Genomic DNA, 24,414 nt, shown 5'->3' with positions numbered 1-24,414 from the left:
ATGTACAGGAGCAGCTTCCTCCGTGAGGTGCGCAAGGAGAAGTATGAGCGGTCCGATGCCTACGATGAGCTGCGAGGCTCTCCTGAATTCGACAGTTTGGCCCAAGCCCGGGGCCTGGAGAACCTCCAGGAGCTCAACGAGCGCTTCGCCAGCTACATCAACCGAGCGCGTGTGCTGGAGCAGCGCAACACCATCCTGCGCAAGCAGCTGGAGACCTTCCAGCGCATGGATGAGCTGGTGGGCTTGGACGAAGCCTTTGCTGGGCAGATCGAGTTCAACCGCCAGCGGATGCGGGAGCTGGCATCTGACCGAGCCAAGCTGGAGAGGGAGGAAAAGGATGCCCAGCGCATGCTTGATGAGTACCGTAACAAGTAAGGCTTACAAACAGAGCAAGATGATTAGTGGTATTCCCCTAAGTAATCTTTATAGTAAGGATGGATTTGGTGCCACTGGCTGCTTCTTGCACACAGGTGATGCCCCTCTCTGTGAGAGTCAGTCTTGTAGTAGGGATGGTATTTAAGCCCATGGTGCAAAGCAAGGTGCCAGGACTTAGGGAGCTCCATCTCTGCATTTCATGGTCTCACTGGTACTAGATGGGGAATAGCCCTCTCCGTTCTAGGGCAGCAGATCTTCACTATGACGTACATCAGTTGGTGTGGCCCATTAAGCTTTAGGAAGATTGTACTCAGAGCTGTGTAGAGGGAATAACCCAACTAAAACCCAAATGGCTTGAAGTGGGTTGTGTGTCTGTGCAGCAGGCTCAAACGTCTCCTGAAATGTGTGGGACCTCTCTCAGAAATCCTTATTTACAGGCCACTGTGAGGCATCTGAGCCAGCCACTAAAGATGTGAGATGAGAAGAAAGTAAACAATTCTTTTCCCTGGTCTGTGAAGTTTGCCTAATTACCTTCCTCTTCTTCTTTGCATCCTGCTGTTTCCATCTTGTGCTACTAAAGCAATATCTGTAAAAACAGGTTTCCTCTAATTCCATGTGAGAGCAGGATCCTTGAGGGCTGCCTCCAGGCACTTCTAGTCCCCTCCCTTCACCAACAAGCAGTTTTGTGCAGGTTGCTTAATTAATGACACAATGAGACCTGGTGAGCATTGCTTATGACACAGCAGTTCACAGCAGAGGAGGGTCTTGGCTTCCTTTCACTTATGGGTCAGGTGGTTTTTTCCCACTAAATCCATATCTGGCTAATTCATACAGGACAAATTGGCAGTAACATGGAGGCTGAGGAGCAGCTTTCCATGCTCTCCACCAAAGGGTGAAAGGTGAATTCCATATAACGTGCTTTAGCTTAGAAACACTTCTCACTGAGAGTAGTGGGAAGAAGGAAAAATGAAATCTTGTCACAAACACAGCATTGGTAGATGTGCAGCTGCTCTTGCGCACTGCTCACCACCCTCACCAGAAACGTTTTTAATAGGGCAGAAGGTGATGTTGCAGAAATTTAAGTTCCTCAAGATTCCATCCCATGTGTCTCTTTCACAGATTTTTTTTCTCTCACCTTGCCCAACCTACATGTTATTTCAGTCTGATCCTCCTCTGGACTAGAGAATGTAAGACTGATAATGTTTTCATTTTCTCTCTTGGATCATTTTTCAACTGGAAAGAGACAGAAAGCAGATGTGTGATGATTGACATCTGTGTTTTTAGGTCATGGTCTGACCCATGGCTATCAGCAGCCCTAGAGTCTGCCCTCCTCTTGCCCTCCCCAGCCCTGCACACTGCTCAGCACACAGCGCCTGATCTGCTGTGCTGCCACAGATCTTCCTGGATCTACCCTCAGGTTTGAATTAAGAAAATGATCCAGCCTGTTTGAAAAAAAAAAAGTCACCAAACCCCTCAAACAAATGAAAAAGTAACATCTCCCACCCAATTCAATAGGCTGCCTGCAGGGGCCGGGAGCTTCAGGCACAGCTATAGATGTGCCTAGCCCTGCTCTCTCTCTCATCTGGCAGCAGAGAACAGCACACGCAGGTTGAGGCTTAATGCTGGAAATGCTCTGATGTCTATGATGTCCTGACTCAATGCCAGTGAGTAATAAAACTGCCTAATCAGGTGCTTGTATTACGATATATACAGGCAGGAAAATCAGCTACAAGCTAATGCTGTTGTCTCTGATACTTATTCGTAAGTTTTTATTACATGTTGTCCATGAGGCTTTGTCTGCAGGCAGTATTTTAAATGTTTTAGCTGCATATTGTTTCTGGAGAAGGGACATGAATAATGATCAGAGAGCTGGAAGCCCTGCCATGTGAAGAAAGGCTGAGAGAACTGGGTGTGCTCAACCTTGAGAAGAGAATGCTCAGTGGAAACCTTATTGCCATGTGCCAGCACATTAAGGGTGGCTACCAGGAGGGTGAAGACTCCCTTTTTACAAGGAATCACATGGGAAAGAGAGGGGGAAATAGTCACAAGTTACTTCTGGGAAGATGCCAGTTGGACTCCAGAAGAAAATTCTTCTCCATGAGAACATTCAGACATTGGTATCGTCTCCCAGGGGAAGTAGTGGATTCCCCTACACTGGACAGTTTTACATCTCAGCTTGACAGGGTGCTGGGCCATCTCATTTCAGCTCTGCTATTACCGACAATGGTTGGACCAGAAGATCCCTGGGGTCCCTTCCAACCTGGCATTCCGTGATGTTAGTTAAAAATAGGTGCAAAGTGTATCGAAATACACAGTGCTGTGGTATAGCTGGACAAAAATGTAGTATTCATAGTATACCAGGTTGGAAGGGACCCTAAAGTTCATCTGGTCTAACCTTTCAGGGTAAGAATATAGTTGAAATGAGCTGGCCCAGCACCCTGGCAAGCTGGCTCTTGAGACTATCTAATGCAGGGGAATCCACAACGTCCCTTGGGAGTTTATTCCAGTGTTCAAATGGTGAAAAGTTTTCTTCTGGTGTCCAGTCTGAACCTCCCTAGTAGCAGCTTATACCTATTGTGCCTTGTCTTTAGTATTGGGCTCCTTGTAATAGCCACCCTTAATGTACTTGTACATGGTAATAAGGTCTCACCTAAGCCTTCTCTTTTCAAGGCTGAACAAGTGCAGTTCTCTTAGCCTTCTTTCATGTGGTAAGGCTTCCAGCCTTCTGATCATTCTTGTGCCCCTTCTCTGGTCCCTTTCTAGCCTGTCATCTTCTTGTGAGCGGGGGCCAAAACAGCGCACAGAACTCAAAGTACAGCCTGACCAGCGCTGAGTAGTGTGTAAGAATGATGTCTTTATCACTGCCTGTGCTCTTCTCTCTGGAGTATTTCAGGTAGATGAAGAGTCATTGCAGTGGAGCATGCAGTTCCCTCTTCCTGCAAGAAAAACAGTCATGAAAAAAAAAAAGAGAAATTGGCTGGATTTTTTTTTCTGGCTACCTTTTAATGGGTTGTTGTGCAAGCCTGGACAGTTTGTCGATTAACCACCTGTATAGTTCTCCAGCAGCAGGATTGGGGATCACACATAAGGGCAATTTACTCTTAAAAAAACAAAAACAAAACCCAAAACAAACCTTAGAGTTGCTTTACACAAACGAAAAAGAGGTGGGGAAGAAGATAGGATATTGAAATTCCCAGGGAGCGAATGCAACAGAAACATCCCAGAGCTTGTGCTTTTGGAAAGTGAGATTCAGGACCTGTTACTATATCCAGGCCAAGAACACTGCAATTTAAAATTAAAGGTATGCAAGCCCATAGCAACAGAAGGGTAATGGCTGCTTTTTAACCAAATTGCCTTCTGTTTACATTAAGATATGAATTTTGGTTGGTGGTTGGTTTTTTTTCTTCTTTTTTTTTTTTTTTTAAATTTAATTTTTGGGTGTGTGTTTGTTCTCTTGGGAGGTGCTGAATGTGACCTAAAGACAGACACTGAAGTTTCCTCATTGTCTGAAAGTGATTTGGGTTTTGACTCGTAGGCATTGAAACTAGCCTCTGACACTGTGTACTCTGCCTTCTCACCCCATTTCTAGCCCAAAGCCTTCCCAATGTCAATGATTTCAGCTACTTAAATTTATAAATAAAGCTCTCTAAACAAAACATGGGAGGAAAAGAATTCTGTGCTGTGGTAGGACCTTGCTGTGCTACTGAAACAGATGCATTCCCGTGCTGAAGACGTGCTCTCCTAACTGGCTCTGCACTCAGCAGTAGGCAGTATGGATTTTTTTTGTTTCAGTTGGAAGCATAAGTCATGTACTTTTGGCACACTGAGGTTAACAAAATCTCTTAGAGTGGAGCACTTTGTACCAATTAATTGACAAATGTCTGTGTCTTTCACTAATGCAAGGAATTTTAGCTCTTAAAACCCATTATTTTAGTTGCATTCACAATTTGGGGAATAGATTTATATCTATAAGCAAAGCTTTTAAAGTTACTTTTATAGAAATAGACCTTTTAAAGCTATATTTGCATAAATACAGCTTTAAAAGGTCTGCTTATATAAGTAGACCTTTAAAAGCTACTTTTAAACACAGCAGGGCCTGAGAGCACTGAGCCTGTACAATTAAACGTGCAGGAACCATTGGGAAAAAAAAACAGATCTTGGGTTAAAATGTATTTTTAAGTCCTTGTTAGTCACATTCATAGATTTTTCATATTTACAGGAATAATTCAAACTGGAGAGAAGAGAAATCTTTCAAAGTTGTAGGGGGAAAAAGCAAGGCTAAGAATTGTTTGGATGCATCTTATAAAAGCTAATTATGATAATTTTATGAGCAATGTTACAACAGCATCCGGCTGTGGGAAAGCACCATGTGTCTGTCTCTTCATGGTATTAAGAAAGTTGCTGAAACCCAGATTTTAGCACCCTTGACTGAGCAGAAGTAATTAACTTCCAAAATTAAGTGTCTTGGTAATTGGTTGTTTAATTCAAAATTCATTTGTTGACAACCCTGTGGGATTTGCATGCAGTGTGATTCCCTGAAGGTTGCTACACACAGGACTTGGCACTGTTCTCTCCAAGCTGCACTGTCTGGTGATGTTCTGATGAGCTGGCACCCCGAGAGGCCATGGTTGAGACCCAACACCTGTGAGAACACAAAAACAAGTAGGAAAATATGGTAGCTGTGATTTGGGGAGCAACAGGGAGTCCATCAGCAAAGTCATCTTCAAGCCTTGTCTGCTGAGGTTGCCTCTCTGCTGCTGCTGCTGCTCTGGTGACAGGCAAAGCTTTATTCTGCTGCAGCTGCAGATTAGGAGGTCCTGCCTGCCTTCCACCCCCTCCTCAGAGTGCCAAGATCATCCCCTGTGGCTGTCAGCCACTTGATAGCAGCTTCTTGATAATACAGGTAGCAATTTCTTTGTGAATCAGCAGGGCAGAGCCCTCTTGTGGAGCTCATTCTGTCTCTCAGGGTTATCAGCCATGAGTATTATTGCCCTGTCCATCATGCTTACAGGACCAGCATTTTGCAGTTCATGTTATTTGGCACCCAAATTACTGGTCTGTCTGTGGTGAGAAGGCTGGCAAAGTTCCTCAGGGAAACTGAAAAGAGCAAAGTAGTAAAAGCCAAGAGGTTCCATATATTGCTGGGCAAGTTCAGAAGGGTTCAGCAGAGGAGCAGCATTTTTTTTCTGTTTAAAGCAGGAGCTTGACACCAAATTGTCTATCTGTGCATTGAGCATCATGAGGATGTATTGTGACTGTTTTGTCTTTGGAGGTGAGCCAGTCCTTGCACCACAGCAGAGGCAGGGCTGGAAAAGGGGCTTGTCCTGGCCCCATCTTTTGATAGCAAGCTCTTAAGATCCAGGGTAGGCTGACCAGCAGTCATTTAAGAAAAGCCTGACCTTTTTTCAACATGTCCAGCTAATTACTTGCTTGTTGAAATCAAGTTCTAAGGCATAATAAAGCTTGGTTTGTCAGCCACTGCACTTACACAGCTACAGTTCATCAGGCACAGAGGCATCTCTGGAGCACTTCTAAGAGCTCCTTACCCTTTTGCACTGAGTAGATTGAACATCACTTAAAAGCAATCTTACCTCAAAAGATAATCACACAATACTCTATCAAAATTGCTAGGTGTATTTATGACTGTGTAACACAGCAGGTATTTGAGTCATTTTGGAGTGAAGGTAATATATAGCTGATTATTTCAGTCATTGAAAGAATTTCTGGCTCAGGATCTAGCAATTTGGTAGGTTTGAGCAGGTCTGGATGACATTAGGGATGAGGTTTAGACTCCAACTGGGTGGGGTGGGAGTGTAAATCCAACCTCTTATTGTAGCTGTATATTTGATTTCACAAGCTGACAGAGTCTGCTTCATTCTTGCTCAGTTGTCAGACAGTATCTAAGTTAACAATGTGCTTATTGGAGACTGCACACAAACATTCTATAATGCAGACAGAAAACTGTTTGGGGGTGAGCTATTTAATAAACAACAGAGACAGAGGCAGCCTTGCTTCTGAAGATGAATATTCTTGGTTGTATCCTTGGAAGTGACCCTGAGTGACTACGAGCTGGCAAAAAGTCATTGTTTTAGTTTTTTTTCTGGAACTGGCCGTTTACAGGAGTGAAATAAAGCCTCATTGTTTCCACTTGTTTCTGTACTGTTCATGGCAAGAACTGAAAATGGACCAGTGAAGCACAAGCTCTACGAGCAGAGGCTGAGGGAGCTGGGGTTGTTTAGCCTGGTGAAAAGGAGACTCAGGGGAGACCTTATTGCAGTCAAAAACTACCTGAAAAGAGGTTGTAGCAAGGCAGGACTTGGTCTCTTCTCCCAGGCAACCAGTGACAGAACAAGAGGACAGAGTCTCAAGCTGCGCCAGGGCAGGTTCAGGCTGGATGTGAGGAAGAAGTTCTTCACAGAAGCAGTGATTGGCATTGGAATGGGCTGCCCATGGAGATGGTGGAGTCCCTGTCCCTGGAGGTGTTAGTGCCATGGTTTAGTTAATTAGAAGGCACTAGGTGATAGGTTGGACTCAATGATGTCATGGTTTGAGGGGCTCCAGGTTATCCCAGACTCCCTTAAAAAAATACAGAGCCAAAGATCCATCCCAGGGGATGAACTGGTTGCCCCAGCTACCATAATTATATTATCCAACCCCATAATCCTGCAAGCATTTTAAAAGTAAGCAGCAATGTCAATTCTTTCTCTTCTTCTCCATGCCTCTCCAAGTCTCCAGACAGATCCTCATCTGGGTGGGTAATGAACTAACTGTGTAGGAGTACCCTCTGGTAGGCTTTGGTCTTCAAGGCCACAGGCTGTGGCAAATGCAGCCTGTTTGGGGCCTAATTATGAGACAGTGGGAGATGGGAGAAAATGAGCCCTGGGGCTTTTGGTTGGGCTAGGGGGAAGATATTGGGGGAATTCTCCTGCATGCTGTATCTGTATTAGGTGTTTAAGGATTCATGTGTGCCATATCTTTCCCTGCACATTTTTAAATGCAACTTCTCTGCATTTTATTCTCCAATTCAGCAAGAGTGTTATTTTGCTGCCCTTCTTCCTGAGAAAAAGTGTGAAGTGAAATGATCTCAGTCTGTCATGGTCTTACACTAAAACCTACAACAGGTCTTTCCCAAACTGCTTAATCCTGTGATTCTGTGACCAACCCTCCTAATATTAAGGGATTTCAACAGAAAGGAAAGTCAGGAAAGCAGAGGACCAAGTTCTTCCTTTGTGATCCTGGTCAGATCACAGGCAACCCTGTCCCTCCCCCTTTCCAAGACACGTTGAAAGCAAAGAGAGTACCATTGGCTCTACTCTTCAGGAGATTAAAAAAACAAACCAGGGATGACATGGCCATTGTGACTTGATCCTTGATGTGTTCAGTCCAGGAATGAACAAGTTTCCTGTTGACTGGAGCAAGTCCCAAGAGTATCAATGATTTCAGAAGACAGGCAAGGATTTGTGTCCAGTTCTGAATGACAGCCATATTCATACTTTTGTTGCTGCCCACTGCTTGTAGCACAAGTGAAGGACGTTCACCATCAGAGCCGATTTGTCACCAACCATGAGGGTTTCATATAGATAGGAAGAAAATAAACAGCTTTTTATATCTCTGTTATTTTAGGGAAAGCAAAGGGATAAACAGGAACAGCCTGTGTTTGTGTACTATGGCACTGGTAGCAGGTGAAATTTGACAAGCCACTTTTTCAGTACTGATGAACAAGTGCCTGGGGGGTGTGTGGAGTCTCACTCTCTGGAGATATGCAAGACCCACCTGTATGCAATCCAGTGTGATTTGCTATAAGTGTCCCTGCTCTGGCAGGGGAGTTGGACTGGATGATCTTTCGAGGTCTCTTCCAGCCCCTAACATTCTGTGATGGCAAAATATTGCTTTCAGATTCTTCTGGCTGTGGTTTTTCTTTTTTTTTCTTTTTTTTTTTTTTTAAATTTGTTTTTAATTTTAAATCTATTTTTATTTTAAAGGTGCCTTGTGAAATCACTGCCCCTATTAAACATTGCAGATATATGTTATTTAGGGAGGGGAATAGACAACAGTAATCAACTGCTGTGGCAGGGGAGTTGGACTCAGTAACCCCTGGAGGTCCCTTCCAACTCCTAACATCCTGTGAACAGTTAGGAAATCTTGTGTTCTTCATTTAAAAGGATTTCCTAGAAGATAATTCCATCTAAAATACAGTGAATTTTTGAAGACCACGTGGCATTTCCTCAAATGCAAGCTAAACACAGTGTACACCTGTAAAGGAACACACACTTTCTGCACTTGTAGGCAGTTCATGAATGCAGAAGCACAGTTGGCTAAATGCAGTCCTTACTACGTTTGATTTTGGCCAAACTGAACCATGAATTGCTATTAAAGAGGGCACATTAAAACATCATCATACAGCATTGTTCGTACACAATCAATATGTGAATTACAACCTTCGTAATTTAATGCATGTCACAAAAACACTCATTGACCAACATCAAGTGGAGCAGAGAAAAAAAAATACAATGTAATTAATTGCTAAATTAGTGCCAGTGTAGCAAATATTCACCTAGTGACCTCTGAACGGCTGTCACTGTAGCCTGACACCAGCTGAATAGACTTTTACTGTGACTCATCTGTTTTTGGGCTTGCTATAAAAAAGTAATAGCATACGTGTAACATTCCATTGGGTTCTGATACAGAAGTTGAGGATGAGAAGTTATCAGTTCTGGAATTAGCACCTGGGACTGAAAAAAAAAGAAAGTAATGCAAATGCATAAATAAATATTTTGTGCCTTTTAAAATCCCATGTTCTGCTGCAGTGTGAAGCATGTATTGTTCACGATGGCGCAGATGACAGTGCAGTTTGCAGGGAGGTGAACCACTGAACTGCATCTACTTTGTTCTGTTTGCTGCAGGTATAGAAACGAACGTGAATACCAGCAGAGGCTAAAAGAAACCCTTGAACGTCTTAACAAGGTAAGCCTGCAAAAATAGAAAAGTGTCATTTTCCCCCTCCCCTTTGCTTTAATTTGCTACAGCCAGCTGCTTTGAAGAAGCTGTGGGAAGATGAAACATCAAAGCAAGACATTTCCTGTCATTATGCATAGATGAAAAGTTCTTTGTCCCCTCCACAAGCCTTGTGCAAATGGCTGGGCTTCGGCATGTGCATGCATGCTGTGCAACACCTTGCTCTGCACAGTCCTGCTGATTTGGGTTATGGAGCACATGCCAGCCCCAGCCCACAGCCTCAGCTGGGCACCAGATTTCACTGCTGTGTCAGGAAGACCAGGGGCTGGGAGTACTGACTGCATGCGTCACATCCAGTGTGAACTTTGCAAACTTACCCTTACGGAAGAGCTGTCATGTCTTAGGTGCCTTTTGTAACTCTCTTAAGCACTTTTAACACTCTCTTTTAACTCAGGAGACAGTTTCTTTCTATGTGAGTTTAAGTCTACACAGAGAGGAAGGAAAAGCCCCGTTCACAGAACTGCAGAATGTCAGGGGCTGGAAGGGACCCTGAAAGATCATTGTAGTCCAGCCTCCTTGCCAGAGCAGGACACCTATATCAGATCACACAGGAGCTGGTATCATTCTGCAGCTGATAAACATATCTGAGAGTCCAAACTATGAGCAGAGAAAATCTGCTTGTTGCTAAATATCTTCTTCTCTCACCTTTGGGATTCTCCTACACTGGACAGTTTTAAGGCTCAGCTTGACAGGTTTCTGGGCCACCTCATTTTAACTCTGCTATTACCTAGAAAGTTTAGACCAGGTGATCCTTGATGTGTCCTCCAACTTGTGATTACATGATTCTTTTTTTTCTTCTGGTACACTTACTATATTAAAATATATTTAGTAGTGACATCCTGGCATGAAAAAGTATTGCTTGTGTCCAGGTCTTGAAGCCTGGTAGCATTTCTAAGATATCCTCAGTCCCTTGCAGGATGTGGTCAGCCTTTCCCAGGACAGGCCCTCAGCTTCCCATTAGGTTTCCAATAAAAAAAAAGAATCCACAGACCTTCCCTGATCTGTTTCTTTCACAGTGAAATAAGCAAAATGTTTATATTGAGCTGCACTTTCTTGAAATAATACCATGGGAACAATGATAATAATAGTAGTAGTAACAGAAACAACAATAATAATAGTAACAGTAGTAATAATAAACAACCCAGCATAGTAACAAGGCTCAAAGAAAATCTAAACATTTACTAACGTGTTTAGGAAGCTTCCAAAGCAGGTCTGTGAAACTGAGAAAACCTCTCTTGCTGCTAGCTTTTGTCTGTGTGAAGACAGCTGCATTAGATCTTTCCCCAGGTCTATTTTTCACAGCTTGTCCTTTGCCTTCTCTATTGGGAAACAATTATGGGTGGATTAAGCGGAGATTTTCTTTCCCTGCTACAAATGCCAGGAGTTGTTCTACTTGAGCACCATTGTATCAATGATGTGTGTGATTTACATTAAAAAAATATGCATTTTACCATTTCTGTTTCCAGTGACTACTGAACATCCTGTGTCAGTGCTGTTTTCCAGCCTGCCATCAGGGCTCTTAGACACTGCAAGCTTCTAAAAATTATTTGTAAAGGCAAATACTTTGTAAGGGGTAGCTGAGTATGGTGGGTCCATCTTCACTGTTCCTCTTAGTCAATCTGTGGCTAAACTTATTCGATTTAATAACCCTACAAAAAGTGTCTGAGCTGTGGGAGGTGTTTTTATTTCCTCCTGTGACCATTGCCACAGATCCTCATCTTAGGGCACCAAATGCTGGAGGGAACACAGTTGGTAATCAGTGGATTGGAGCAACTTTACTACAAGTATGAGTTGAAAGAGTTGGGGCTGTTCAGCCTGGAGAAGAGAAGGGTATGGGGAGACCTTTTAGCTGCATTTCAGTGTCTGAAGGGGACCAGCAGGAAGGCTGGGGAGAGACTTTGGTGACAGGACAAGCAGCAGTGGTTTGAAACTGGAGCAGGGTATGTTTAGGTTGGTCATCAGGAGAAAGCTCTTTAACAAGTGGTAAATACTGGAACAGGTTGTCCAGAGATGTGGTTGAGGCCCAATCCCTGGAGGCGTTCAATGTCAGACTTCATGGGGCCTTGAGAAACCTGATCTAGTTGGAGGTGTCCCTGCTGACTGTAGGGGGTTTGGACAAGATGACCCTTGAGAGTCCCTTCCAACCTGATTCATTCTGTGACTGACTTTCTGTGCAGTGCCCAAGATGTAGCTTGAAGTCTGCACAGGCAGCTCTAACCTTGGGCCTTTGGTGGCAGATGGAAAATCAGTTTGGAATATCAGCACACACTGGTTCTGGAGAGATCTAATGGATTTCTCTTCCTTGGTAAATGAAAATGCTGCTTAACCTCATGGATCGGTATTCTGGACTCAGGATCTAAAGCAGAATGATGTTTTAGAAGTTGAGTGGATGACAAATCCTGTAAGGTTCAGAAGAGATCGTGGAGACACTGCACTGTTCTGCTGTACAGCATCACCGAGGAGGCTGCTCTGCCTGAAAGCAGAGGATACAATTATGCAAGAGCATTTTTCCCCTTTGAAGGAGCGTTTAGAAAGCTGAGCTGCTCTTGCTTACTACACACAGAAAATATTTGCTTTTTTTGGCTCCTCCTCAAAACGCCCAGCGTGGCCATTGTGCCGCTGATCTTCCTCTCAATAGGAAGGCAGAGGAGTGCAGAAAAGCAGCGAGCATTCCTGATGACTGGCTGCGAATGTGCTAGTCTGGATGTGTCTGATCAGCCACATTCTCACAAAGCAGAGGGGACTGCTAGAGAGGTCTGTGGCTGGGAGGCTCAGCAGCATAATGAGACAGCTAACATCTACACATTTTTTGAATAGCACATGCTGTGCACATGCAGAAAGCCAAATTCCCCTTCTGCCAGTCATATGCTGCACCCATGGATTTCAGTTCTTTATTTGCAGCCTGCGATCTGCATGTGAAGGGTGGATACTTTCACAGCCTTTTACATCCTTTTTCTTTTACCTTTTTTTTTTTTTTTTTTTTTTTTTTTAATTTTACACTTTGAGGGAAATTCAGAAATCAAGACTTTCTGGAGGCAAATTACTCACTGGTGGAGGAAATGACAAGTTCTGTGGAGTTGCAAGGAGGATTCAGCTGGCAACTTTCAACATACTTTCTTCAAAGCGATATTTAATGGTATTAGTTAAAACCTACGGAAGAAGGCATGCACTAAGCAGACAAACAAAGCTGTTCCCTTCACACTTATCAAGCTGTGAAACATGTTGCCAACTTCCATGGAAATTATCCTGTATTCAAGGGTTTCTGTTAAATAACATTATAGGGGAAAAAAAAATCTAAATTAGACCTTTGAATAGAAATGGAGAATTTGATGGATTTAAATACCAATGCCACTCCTATCTGTGTGCTTTGAGGTAAGGATGGTAGTCATACACCTTACCCTCTGAATTAATGGACATTATGAACTTTTGTTCTCAGAAATCCCAATGCAACTTCTGCAGCAAACTGATTTCCACCCCCCACCCCAGCTTTCTGTCATCTTCATTTCCAGAAATGGCTCCAAACTGATAAGCATTTGTTTGTCATATTTGAGAACAGACTAAAAGCAGAAAAAAAAATAATTGGACCACCATCCTGGGTGTTTTGAAAAGATGTTCTTTAAGAGCAAGTTCTTTACCATGAGGGTAGTGGATCACTGGAATAGGTTGCCGTGGGAAGAATTTAAGGCCCCATCTCTGGAGATATTCAAGGTGAGGCTCAACATGGCTCTAGGCAAGTTCATCTACTTGAGGATGCCTCTACTTACTGCAGAGGGATTTGTACTAGATGACCTTTGGAGGTGCCTTCCAACCCAGACCATTCTGTGATTCTTTATTGAGGATATTAAAGAGTCATCTGGATGCCTCAGGTCCTGTCATTAGCCCAGAGAAATCTGTGCCTGTTGATATAATCTGTTTAAGATCTATGCAACACTTGAAACTTTTAGGGTCTGTCACTGGTAATTCATAGCATCTATTTCTATTTCTTTCTTGGCCTCCAGCTTTCATAAAGCATGAGGTAAAAGTATTTTGACACTGCCAGTGCTAAACTGTATCATGAATCATATTTGTGCAGAAAAGCAGCCCCCACAGTGGCCCAAGATGATGAATCAGGTGCCTGTTTATTGGTTTCATAGGCCTTTTGTTCCTGCCAGTAGACCTTAACTCTCCAGGCAGCCTGCTCCACAGTATGGTGGCTCATGAGATGACTAAGTGCCCACTGTAGTTGTGGCCCTCCAGCTATATGTACTGACCATGCCACATGTCTCTGCATTGCAGGAAGCTGATGAAGCACTGCTGTGCAACCTCGAGCTCCAGATCGAGTCACAGTTCCTGCAGGATGACATTAATGCCACAAAGGACAGATACAAGAAGGCAAGTAGCTGAATTTGCCATCTTCTTTGTCTCTCCCTTCTAGAGATGTGCAAAGCCTTGCCTTTCTCCTCTCGGAACACTGAAACCCTGCATGCAGTTCTGGTGTTCCCAACACAAGAAGGACATTCAACTGTTGGAGCAAGCCCAGGGGAGGGCTGTGAGGATGATGAGGGGGCAGGAGCACCTCCCCTGTAGGAATGGGCTGAGAGTGTTGGGGCAGTTCAGCCCAGAAGAGACAGCTCTGGGAAGATTCAGTAGTGGCCTTACAGTACCTGAAGGGGCCTACAAGAAAGCTGAGGAGGGACATGTTACAAGAGCTCATAGTTGCCGTCCCTGGAGGTGTTCAAAACCAGACTGGATGAGGCACTTAGTGCCATGGTCTAGTTGATTGGCTAAGGCTGGGCGATAGGTTGGGCTGGATTTTCTTGGTGGTCTCTTCCAGCCTAGTTGGATTTTCATGTGCTGCAGGAAGTATATATCTAGGAATAGCCTCAGAAGTGGAGCACATTGAAGAGAGCACCTTGTTGTGGCGTTTTATGATGAAAATATTCTTCCTTTCACCACAGAACCTGATGGAAATCCAAACCTACGTCAATGTTTTGCAGCAGATCATCCAGACGACCCCTCGCGTGTCCCCTATAAGCACTGGCATATGTGAGGTAAGCACTGCTCTTGGTAAATACCTGCTGCTCTAAAGAAAGAAAGTGACAATACTTACTCCTAAAGCATCCCATATCCTGTAACTCCCACTCCGAGGGTAGATGGAAACTGCAACAACTGTCACACCAAGAAATGCAGAGAGAACTGGGTTTGTTCAGCCTTGAGAAGAGAAGGCTTAGGGAGACCTCATAACCATGTTCCAACAGATAAAGGGAGGCTGTTGTGAGGAGAGAGACTTCATTTTCACAGAGAGTCCCATGGTAAAGACAAGAGGCAATGGCACAAGCTGCTACTGGGGAGATTCAGACTGGATGCCAGAAGAATTTTTTTCACCATTTGAACTATAGGATATTGGAATAAACTCCCAAGGGAGGTGGTGGATTCCCCTGCGTTAGACATTTTCAAGGGCCAGTTTGCCAGGGTGCTGGGCCAGCTCTTTTAAACTATATTCTTACCCTGAAAGGTTGGACTTGGGGTCCCTTCCAACCTAGTATTCTATGAATCTATGAATATTTACTCCTAAAACATCCCATATCCTTTAACTCCTGCTCCAAGGTTAGATGGGAACTGCAAGAACTGCAAGGGAGTGCTAAATACTGAATGTGGGAGAAAAAGAGAGCTTTGTCCTGTGGAGACAGGTTGAGAGAGTTGGGACTGTTCAGCTCAGAGAAGAGAAGGCTCTGGTGGGGCTACAGGAAAGCTGAGAACAGGCTTTTTCCAAGGGCTTGTAGTGATAGAATTAGAGGGAATGAATTTAAGCTGGAAGAGTGTAGATTTAGGCTGAAATTCTTCACAGTGTGGGTGGCAGAATGTTGGAATAGGTTGCCCAGGAATTCCCTAGAGGTTTTGAAGGCCAAGTTGGATGAGGTCTTGAGCAATGTGGTCTAGTAGAAGGTGTCCCTGCCATGGCAGGTTGGAACTAGATGATCTTTAAGGTTTCTTCCAACTGAAGCCATTCTATGAATCTATGAAAACAGAATTGACAAGAGGGAGAGACTGTGTTAGGTGTGCTTCAGCATAGGTATTGGCTCCCAAAATGGCTAGTTCAAATGAAGTAGCTGTGTTGTTTGAGGAAGAGCTAGCAATATGAGTATTATATGGAAAGGAAAGGTTGTTCTGAAGGGACAGCGTGGGGTGGATGTTTGTAACACTGCTACAGAATCACGGAATTATTGAGGCTGGAATTGACCTCTGAGATCAAGTCCAGCCTGTGACTGAACACCACCACACTGACCAGATCATGTCACTAAGTGCAACATCCAATCTTTCCTTAAACACATCCATGGACATTGATTCCACCACCTGCCTGAGCAGTCCATGATGAAAACCTGATGGTTCCCACCAACGTGATTGGCAATGCCAAGAACATTTACTAGTTGGAAGAAGACATGACCAGTTTTATCCACAGGGTCTAACTTCAGCATAAGCTGTGCTTCCACAGCCCTGCCATTGGACACTTTTTACTCTTAAAGCCATGCCACAGAGATTTACTTGAGGTTCAACACCCACATTTTTATTCATTCCTCATAGTTTTCTGTGTGTCTCTCTGATGTATTCCCAATAGTGGAATTCCTTCTGGCTCTTTTTTAAGAGACTGAAACACATTTTTCTGAACAACACTTTGTTTTCTTCCAACCAGGAAAAACTGATCACGGAGAGGAGGATCCCTGTTCTGCAGAGCCAGCTGGAGGAATACAAGAGCATCCTCTGCCAGCTACAGGCACAGAAATACAAGCTGCAGACAGAGGTACTGCCATCTCTAGCCACAGACACAACCATGGCGCTCATGAGCTGCTCTTTTTATGGCCATGTGGTAAAACCTGAGTGGCTTTAAAATGTCCTGTGAACTCGTCTGACTTGGAGGTTCATTTCCTTTTCATTTTTTTATCTTTTGCTTCAGCTGTCCCTTCCAACCCAAACTGTTCTATGATTCTAAGGCGATTGCCAGTGGCAAGTCTACCTTCACGTAGCTGAGTGTTTCTTAATAGGTAGGAGCAGAGAATGATCACTTTATGCCCCCCCTAGTGCAGCTTCTTTTGTCCTTTGAGTTGTCCATCCAGAAGGAGGGTGACATACTGGCATAAAACACTTTTTGGTGAGATTTTTGACTTCTCTGGACAGCCATAGCAGCAGATCTTAACTTCCTGAGCATTCATTTCTTCCATTACGGCACTCAGGGACATTGCTACTGCAGTTCTCTTGGTCTCTTTCTCATGTCTGATGCTCTTGCATTTCTGCACGAGATCCACGTGCTCTGGAAAGGTCAGGAATCAATATAGTGATAAGGGATCTTCCTTATGGATCAATGTAGAAAATGGGAGAAGAACAGCTGACAGCTGGCAGGCAGAGAGAGGCAGGCTTTGAGGGAATTGTGCTGCTTTCAAAGCTAATTCTTCATGTCCCATTTAGAAAGAGTTTATTAATTCATTCTCATGCCTTGAAATTAAAAGAACACTCACTTTATGAGTGAAGGTTGAGGACATGGTTGCTTGTGATGGTGAAGTCCTCTAGCTCCTTTGATTTTTCTGTTTTAGAACTTGATAATCATGTTGCTGAGAGCTTAAGGAACCCGCTCCATGAGCACTAAACACTGAAGTGCTCTGTGAAACTGGGTGTAAGTTCACTTATACACTGCAGTGTAACCAAACTAACACAAAGGGACCTGGCTCCTAAATTTAGGCTCTTCAAAGGTTTCTGTAACATACAGAAATAAACCAATTATTTAAAACCCCATCAGTCAGTTATTGGCCCATTAGGTTTTTTGTGAGTCCAATTCTCTATGAGCTGTTTCAAAAGGAAAAGAAAAACAAACTACAAAGCAACCCAAGTGATAAAGAAACTGTAATAAATAGCTAAAAACAGCAGCAGAAGGAACAGAATCACACTGTCAGACATCCTACCTGTAATTCCTGCTCCTTATTTTTCCACAACGCTTATAGCCAGTGGTTGATGTGCTCTCCTGCAACTGGAACTGAAGCCTTACTGCACAGCAGTTACTCTTTATCCCTAAAGTAAAAGAGCTGAGCGACTTAATTCAAAAGGGATGATTTTATTTAATAAATAAATAAAAAGACCCTTCCTTCTCCACTGAAGGTTGGTTCAGTGCTTGATCTGTAGACCACAGTGAAGGAAAAATCAGGTTTTGTCCACACATATTTTCTGAGCTAAGCACTTTTGCTCTCCTTGTAAGACACTGCCAGCTCTTGCAAGGCTGTTTCATGAGCTTTGGGTCATGCAGTAAGACGTCAGCCAGACTTGTGTGTCTGGAGCAGGGGATACCAGTCAGCTGTTCCCTTGGTTCATGCTGATGCCATAGTGTTTGTGGTTGAACAGAAGCCTTGCGACAGAGAAGGGGTTGGTGAGGGAGTTACTGGTTGTGAATAACTAAGCAAATGCAGTGGAACTGCCGCTGTGTTTCAGCAGTGCAGCCTCACACACTGGAACAAGACATGTCTTGCCTTTACTCACCCTTGAAATGCGGGGGTGCTGGATAGTGGATACTTCAGGGCTGTTTCTTTCACCCACCAATTCTCTTCACCAGACAACCATGCTGGAGCAAGCGATTAAAAACACCCAGGAGAGTTACGACGATGAAATTCAGCTTTACAATGAGCAAATTGAAAACCTTAGGAAGGGGATAGAGGAGGCCGAGAGGACCCTGGAGAAGTATACAACTGACTGCCGCCAGCTGGTGATCTACCAGCAGTCCCTGGAGAATGAGCTGGAGCGGTACAAGCGAATCATCGAGAATGAGGACAGCCGGTAAGGCCACATTCCTGCACCCTCCTACAGGGGCCAGGGATCTTTATCTCCTTTGAAAATAGGTGGTTAAAAGCATTTGATCCTCCCCCAGACTATGGCAATTTCACACCTTTGGCTGGTAGATATCTAGGGAGAGTAATCTAAAGAGATGCTGAATCTGGTCAAGCCTTTGCCAAGGAAAAGGTGAGAGCCATCGTGAGCTTGTCATTTCCATGCATGCTATTGCAGCATCAGTGTGGAGAGGACAGGCACATATGAAAGGGATTCGAACACTCCCTCTGCTGGCCAGGTGCTGGTGAAGTTTGTTGGGATGTTTCAGGCAGGTTGGTTTTGAAAGGCTAAGACAGGGAAAATCTCCTGTACAGCAAAGCACTATTCACAGTAAACCCATTCTTCAGGCAAGGGGGAAAAAAAAAGAGGGTGGGGGTGGACATAAATAAGAGATTCTCAGGGCTATGGGTTGTGTTTAAACTTACAGAGGAGCGCTGGCTCCCTCTAATGTCAACCATCGGCCTCACATGAGAAAGGGAGCCGGGATTTCACAGCAGCAACCCTACCCAAGCAGATGCCACAGACCCAGACCTCTGAGTGCCCAAACTGCTGCTCTGAGCTGTCCAGAAAATGCAGGGGAAGAACACCCAGTAACAGTCACTCTCACCTTTGGGGATCTAATATTTCATCCCTTTTCAGTGTCTCGTTTTTGGGCACTGTGTTCTGGTTAGGAGTACCTGAGCAGTGTAATTCCCAACACAGAAACTAAATCATGTCTTTCTTGCATATCCTCACTGGGTGTGTGTCCTCCCTGCAGGCTAAAATGCTCTCTCAAGTTCTGGCAGAGCAGAGTGGAAAGGCCACAGCTTCAGTAATTTGTTTGCATATAGGACAGCCTCTCAGTTTTAATTTTTAATCTTTCATACCATTGATTGCTCTAATAAGGAAGACTGCTCAGTTTTCTTCTTGCCATTCTGAAGTAAAGCACCTGCAGATAGTGCAATGACCTCCAAATCTCAGATTTTATGGACCAACATGTACAGTTCTTGCTAATCTCTGATAGGTATGGATTGACTGTTTGCCCATCCAAAACCTTCCCATCCTTTCAAAGTGCTGTGCTAGCTTAGTAACTCTGCTCTGGGATTTAATTGCTGGTGCACTTTACCTAATGGAGCATCCCATGTCTCCTGCTGGTGTCTCCACCAGTGTAACTCTTGCAAAGGTGTATTGGTTTTCCCCAAACAAGAAACAGGTTCCTGTTGTTCTCTTTGACTCCTCGCCACATTTCTTTAAGCTCCATACCTCATTTTGCACAATTTCAGTTGCTCTTGATGGAGACAAGGGGGAGAGGTCTGACTGATGCACATCTTCTCTGGCAGGTTAAACTCTGCTATAGCAGGAACTCCAGTCACACTCTTCACGCAGATCTATAGACCTGTCCAGCCTCAAGCTTCGAGGGGAAGAGGTAAACCTGTGACATGTCTTCCCCTGTCTGTCAAGAGCAGCATCATTGTATTTTAAGCTGTTTTTCCATTTGTCTTCCATACAAACACCGGCCATGACAGCTTGACTCTAGGCTTGCTAAGTAAACGCTAGGATTTCAGCTTTCCTCCACTGGCTTTGGCCAGTTTCTCTGCTAATTTCTGTAGTCTACTACTTAGTCCAATCCACAAGCACCTGAAACTATGGAAAGAGCTGGGGGAGAAGTTTGCTGGCTTGTTGCAAGTCATTGGCTGACACTTTAGTCACGTGCAAAGAGCATCAGGGCATGACGAGGGCTGCAGGCAGGCGGAAGACATTTTGGGGTGGCTTCATGTCCCATGGGTGATTTCCTCTGAATGGTGTTTCCTCCATGTTGTACATTTACTTGTTAGGATGTTTGTAAGTGACAGGTAAGATGCCAGGACTGAACGAGCAAGGCAGCTCTTAGCAGAGGGGGTTTATGAAAAGGGGCTGTAGGTGCTACCACGTGGGATAACTTGCTGTAGCTCATATCCAAGGCTCACTCGGGGGGTATGAATAACCAACTGCCCTGAGAACAGATAAAAGCTGTCAAATGAGGGTTGGGGTTTTTTTTTGGAGTGCAGCTGTAACTTTCTGAACTGCTCTGTGAACCATAGCAGTTTTATGTGTAATACGTCTATCGTGCCCGAGGTCAGATCTTCAGCAGGTGAAAATAACTGCTGTCCTGCAAAGTGGTGCTTTGTACCTGCTGAGGATTTGGCTTGTCTCCAGCCACACATTTGCTTCCCTGCTCCACCTGTGACTTAGGACATAAAGCTGACTGAAGGCACATTCCTGTTATCCCCTGTACCAACCGCTGCCTCTTTTGCTCCAGCTGACCATGCCATGGACATCAGTGGCCATGCTGCTGCTCCTGCTGAGCTGCCACTGGGTCTGTGCCCACTGACTGTTCAGGAGATGGGAAGCACACCTCATGGGCAAAGCTTCTCTCTGCACATGCCAGAGCTCACACCAGTGTTTGAGTGATGCCAAAATGCTGCTCCTTCAGCACATGCTGCTTACTGCTCCCTTCTGAGGCACCACCCTGCATCTGCCCATATCCAACACTGCTGAGAGGTACCTGACTCACTCTGAGGCTCTCCAGGACACGACACACAGGTCCCCGTAATGAGCAGCCACCTTTCTGGTCAGGCCTTGGGCACTAACCCAACAGTGCTGCATTCAGGGAGAAGTTTTTTAATAGGACTTTGAGTTGGTTTTTTCCTTCCCTAAACTCTAGCAGGAGGTATCAAAGCCAGGCAAACGATTTGCACTTCGTCCTGCTTCCAAGCTGTGCCTTTAACTTTGGACAGCTGGCTTCAGACTGCACCGTGACACCTGAAAGGATGGTGCTGAGCATTAGTGCAGATGTAATGGGTGAAGGTTTTGTACAGCTCCCTCTTACACATGTGGTTGTCCTGCAACCTCAGGGGCAGAGTGGCTGCTTGGCCAGCCAAGGAGGCCTACACAAAAGAAGAAGGTGTCAAATGTGCTGACAGAAACTGTGCTGCTGCTGCTGATTTCAGCTCTTCACCTGCAGCTCCAGCGTTTGTTCAATCCTCTTGTTTGCTTTCTTTCGATCTTTCCCTAGATATCACCCAGGCTGTGCAAGACATTGCCAGCGTAAAGCCCAGACAGAAAGCTCTGACAAAGAAAATTGCCAGGAAAAAGGAGCTGCTGTCAAAAGACATGACTGATGGCCACTCACCTGAAAGGTTTTATGAAAGAACTCTGGAAGGTTTTGACCAAGATCACCTGGAGTTCGGGCATGAAGGCTCAGTCACTTGCGAACCTGAACAGGAAGGATCAGAACTCGATGAAAAGGAAATAGGCCCAGAGGATGTCCCTGATGGAGCCCGGATAAGTAAAGCCTTTGATAAATTGTGTAACATTGTGAGGGAGAAAATAAGAGTCTACAAGAGACCAGAGCCTAAAGCTGATACCCACCCCAAAGGGCGTTATGTGCTGGTGACAGGGGAGGAAAGCTATGGAGAGCCTTGCATCATGGCCCCCTCCATCCCAACTGGGGGAGGGATCATAGTTTCCACCAGCAACGGAAAGGTGATGAATGGTGGTGATGTGGAGCCCATACCAGAGCTGCCAGAACCTGCTGAACCGTCAGAAAAAGAGAAAGGAGATATCTGTGAAAAGAGGGAAGAGTTTGAGTTCCAAGATAAGCAGAAGGAGGAAGAAAAGGAATACGTGCTTGAATGGGGGAAAAAAGCGAGAGGGAAAATCGAACAAATTGCAAAGTATCCAGAGATCTCCGAGCCCGAGGCAGTTCCTTCCCCTGGCCCGGTAAGCCCAACCGAGCCAGGAGTCCTTCGAGAGACAGAATATGACCGAGAAGACAGGCAGGGCCTTCTGTTCAGGGAAGCAGGCTTGCCTGGCTCCATGAGCTACGAGAAGGTGGAGGTGGTGGAGTCCATCGAGAAGTTTTCAGATGACAGAATTCAGACATATGAAGAGACGGCGATGATTGTGGAGACGATGATAGAGAAGACAAGCAAGAAGAAACCAGGTGACAAAGGCTCTTAAGCGAGACACACACCCCCCTTGATAGTCAATTTGTCTGGCATAGCTAGTAACTGTTTTGTTTGTTTTCTTTTTTTCCTGACCGAATGATACAGTAGTGAGATTTTTGCTGTTTGGCTGGAACAGATTGATACCTTGAGGGCAGTTCTGTCTGATGTAGACTCACCTGTGGTGCAATGACCATTTGACTGCTCCAGGACAACAAGTAATAGGCACTTATGCAACTGATTTTCATGATTAGGATGAGTTGAAAGTAACTATTATTACAGAGCTGCCTGGCTTTCCACAGCACCTGAGACAAATCTGCGTATTCTTCTGCTGCTCCTATAGCTGCTGTATGCCCTCCCATCTCTCAGATGCCTGCAACTGTTAACTTGTGACCTCTGGTTCATTTAATAAAGTTTTGCCTTCTACCGAAGATACCCACTCTGGGTTTGTGTTGCCTTCTCTGCTGACTAATAGTCCCCACCAGTAAATGTCAATTGACCAAGCATGCATGAATTTTCCAAGGGAAGGGCTGCAGACCTGTTTAATAACTGATTCCAAATCTCTTACGTTTACAGTCTTTAAATAGAGATAAGCTTGGCAGGCCTGTCCTTTTTGGACCTCTGAGTATTTGAAATGAGCTCTTACTGTGTATCTTCTCCAGAATAAAACTTGAAATGCAACCAAAGTGGGAGATAAGCCTTAGAAAAGATGCTGAAGACGTTATTTATCCTTCACCAACACAGACAAGGTATTTGTGAATGCCCACAAGCCTCTGAGTGGACTGCAGCCAGCTCAAAAGACTCATTGTTTTCTTGTTCAGCATTTATTTCCTCAGACTGTAGTATTTCAGAATTTCATGTTGCCGTGGATCCTGCTGCAGCCCAGTCACCTGCATTCCTATGCCTCTCCACAGAGTTGCTGGACCAAGCAGTGTCTTCCCTTATCCCCATGCCTGGGGATGCAGAAAGCAGAACTTCTGTGACAATTTCTTGCCACTTCCAGAAACCTCTGAGTTAGAAAAAAGCCAAAACATAAACAAGTGAAAAAAAAGAAATTAAAAATCCTTCCCTTGTATCTGTGTGAATACTGAACCCTCTTTAAATTGCTGATGCATCATTTAGGCCTCAACCTGACTACAGGCATACAAAGAATCCCACTAAATCAAAGTAATTCCTGAGCTGCTTTAGTAGGTTGGCCTTTACGCAGTCCTTCTTGCATCCCATTCCCCTTCTAAGAGTTCACATTTCAACTTTTGGCATCGTTATACCTTCTCCGTTTGGATGATCCAGAGGGCTGGAGTCCCCCTGCTATGAAGACAGGCAGAGAGAGTTGGGCTTGTGCAGCCTGGAGAAGAGAAGGCCCTGGAAAGACCTTATAGCAATGTTTCAGTATGTGAAGAAAATTCAGGAGAGACTGTTTACAAGGGCTTGCAGCACTAGGACAAGGGGGACAAGTTTTAGACTACAGAAGGTCAGATGTAGATTGGACATTAGGAAGAAGTTCTTTACTGTGAGGAACACTGGAACAGCTTGCACAAGGGAGGTCCCTTCCCTGGAGATGTTCAAGGTCAGTCTTATCGTGGTTGTGATCTGGTTGGGGATGTCCTTGCTTACTGCATGGGGGAGATGGACTAGATAACCTCTAGCTGTCCCTTTGGATGTCGTAAGATTCTATCAGTGATAGTGTCATCATTTGTGGAGGAGGAGGGGGCTAGACCTCGTTTCAGCAGATGAACCTCAGCTGCAGCACTGCCTTCTCACAGGACTGAAGGCTTTCCTTCAATGCTGGGGTTGTGTTTTTTCCATTATTGAGCTCTAATCTAGGTGTCATCTACTGTGACTGTGTTGTCTGGTACAGTGGCACCTCCTCCTTTGACATGTCATCATTTTTTATTCAGGATTTTTTGATGATGCTGATTTATTGAAATGCTTGTGGGAGCTAATGCCAGCCAGGGCTGAAGAGGGTGTGTGCTGCTGCTCAGTTTAATTTATTAACAGTGTTAATAACCGCAGAGGAGGAATTTATCATCAATTCATACAGAGGCTGTGCTTTGGTGAGCTGGAAGCAACTGCTCAGAATCACTGCTGGTCGAAGCAGGTTTTTGACTACTCAGGAAAAAAACCAAATCTCAACAGCAGCAACAGTAAGGCTTTTTAATAAGTGTCACAATACAAGCTGTAAACAGAGGCAAGCAGTACCTAGACAGAGCTGGGT

General features: G+C 44.6%; 1 protein-coding gene across 1 annotated transcript; it reads left to right on the top strand.

Annotated features, from left to right (window-relative positions):
• On the top strand, positions 1-22,630 carry BFSP1 (beaded filament structural protein 1). The gene is made up of 8 exons (XM_064146174.1): positions 1-371; positions 9,279-9,339; positions 13,666-13,761; positions 14,328-14,420; positions 16,061-16,168; positions 17,963-18,183; positions 19,554-19,639; positions 21,269-22,630. Exons 1-8 carry the CDS (start codon positions 1-3, stop codon positions 22,213-22,215), a joined length of 1,983 nt encoding a protein of 660 aa, XP_064002244.1. The 3' UTR covers positions 22,216-22,630.
• The last annotated feature ends 1,784 nt before the right edge of the window (positions 22,631-24,414 follow it).

This window comes from Pogoniulus pusillus, chromosome 7 (genome assembly GCF_015220805.1).
Source record: "Pogoniulus pusillus isolate bPogPus1 chromosome 7, bPogPus1.pri, whole genome shotgun sequence".
NCBI lineage: Eukaryota > Metazoa > Chordata > Aves > Piciformes > Lybiidae > Pogoniulus > Pogoniulus pusillus.
Note: the sequence above shows the minus strand (reverse complement) of the source record. Positions and strands in the feature narration are given on the sequence as shown.

What these genes read in the sequence shown, in the direction of transcription:
- BFSP1 (XM_064146174.1), top strand. Translation starts at nt 1, where the DNA reads ATGTACAGGAGCAGCTTCCTCCGTGAGGTGCGCAAGGAGAAGTATGAG. An exon ending in CCCTTGAACGTCTTAACAAG is followed by an intron (nt 9,340 to 13,665) that starts GTAAGCCTGCAA and finishes TCTGCATTGCAG; the next exon opens with GAAGCTGATGAAGCACTGCT. An exon ending in CAAAGGACAGATACAAGAAG is followed by an intron (nt 13,762 to 14,327) that starts GCAAGTAGCTGA and finishes CTTTCACCACAG; the next exon opens with AACCTGATGGAAATCCAAAC.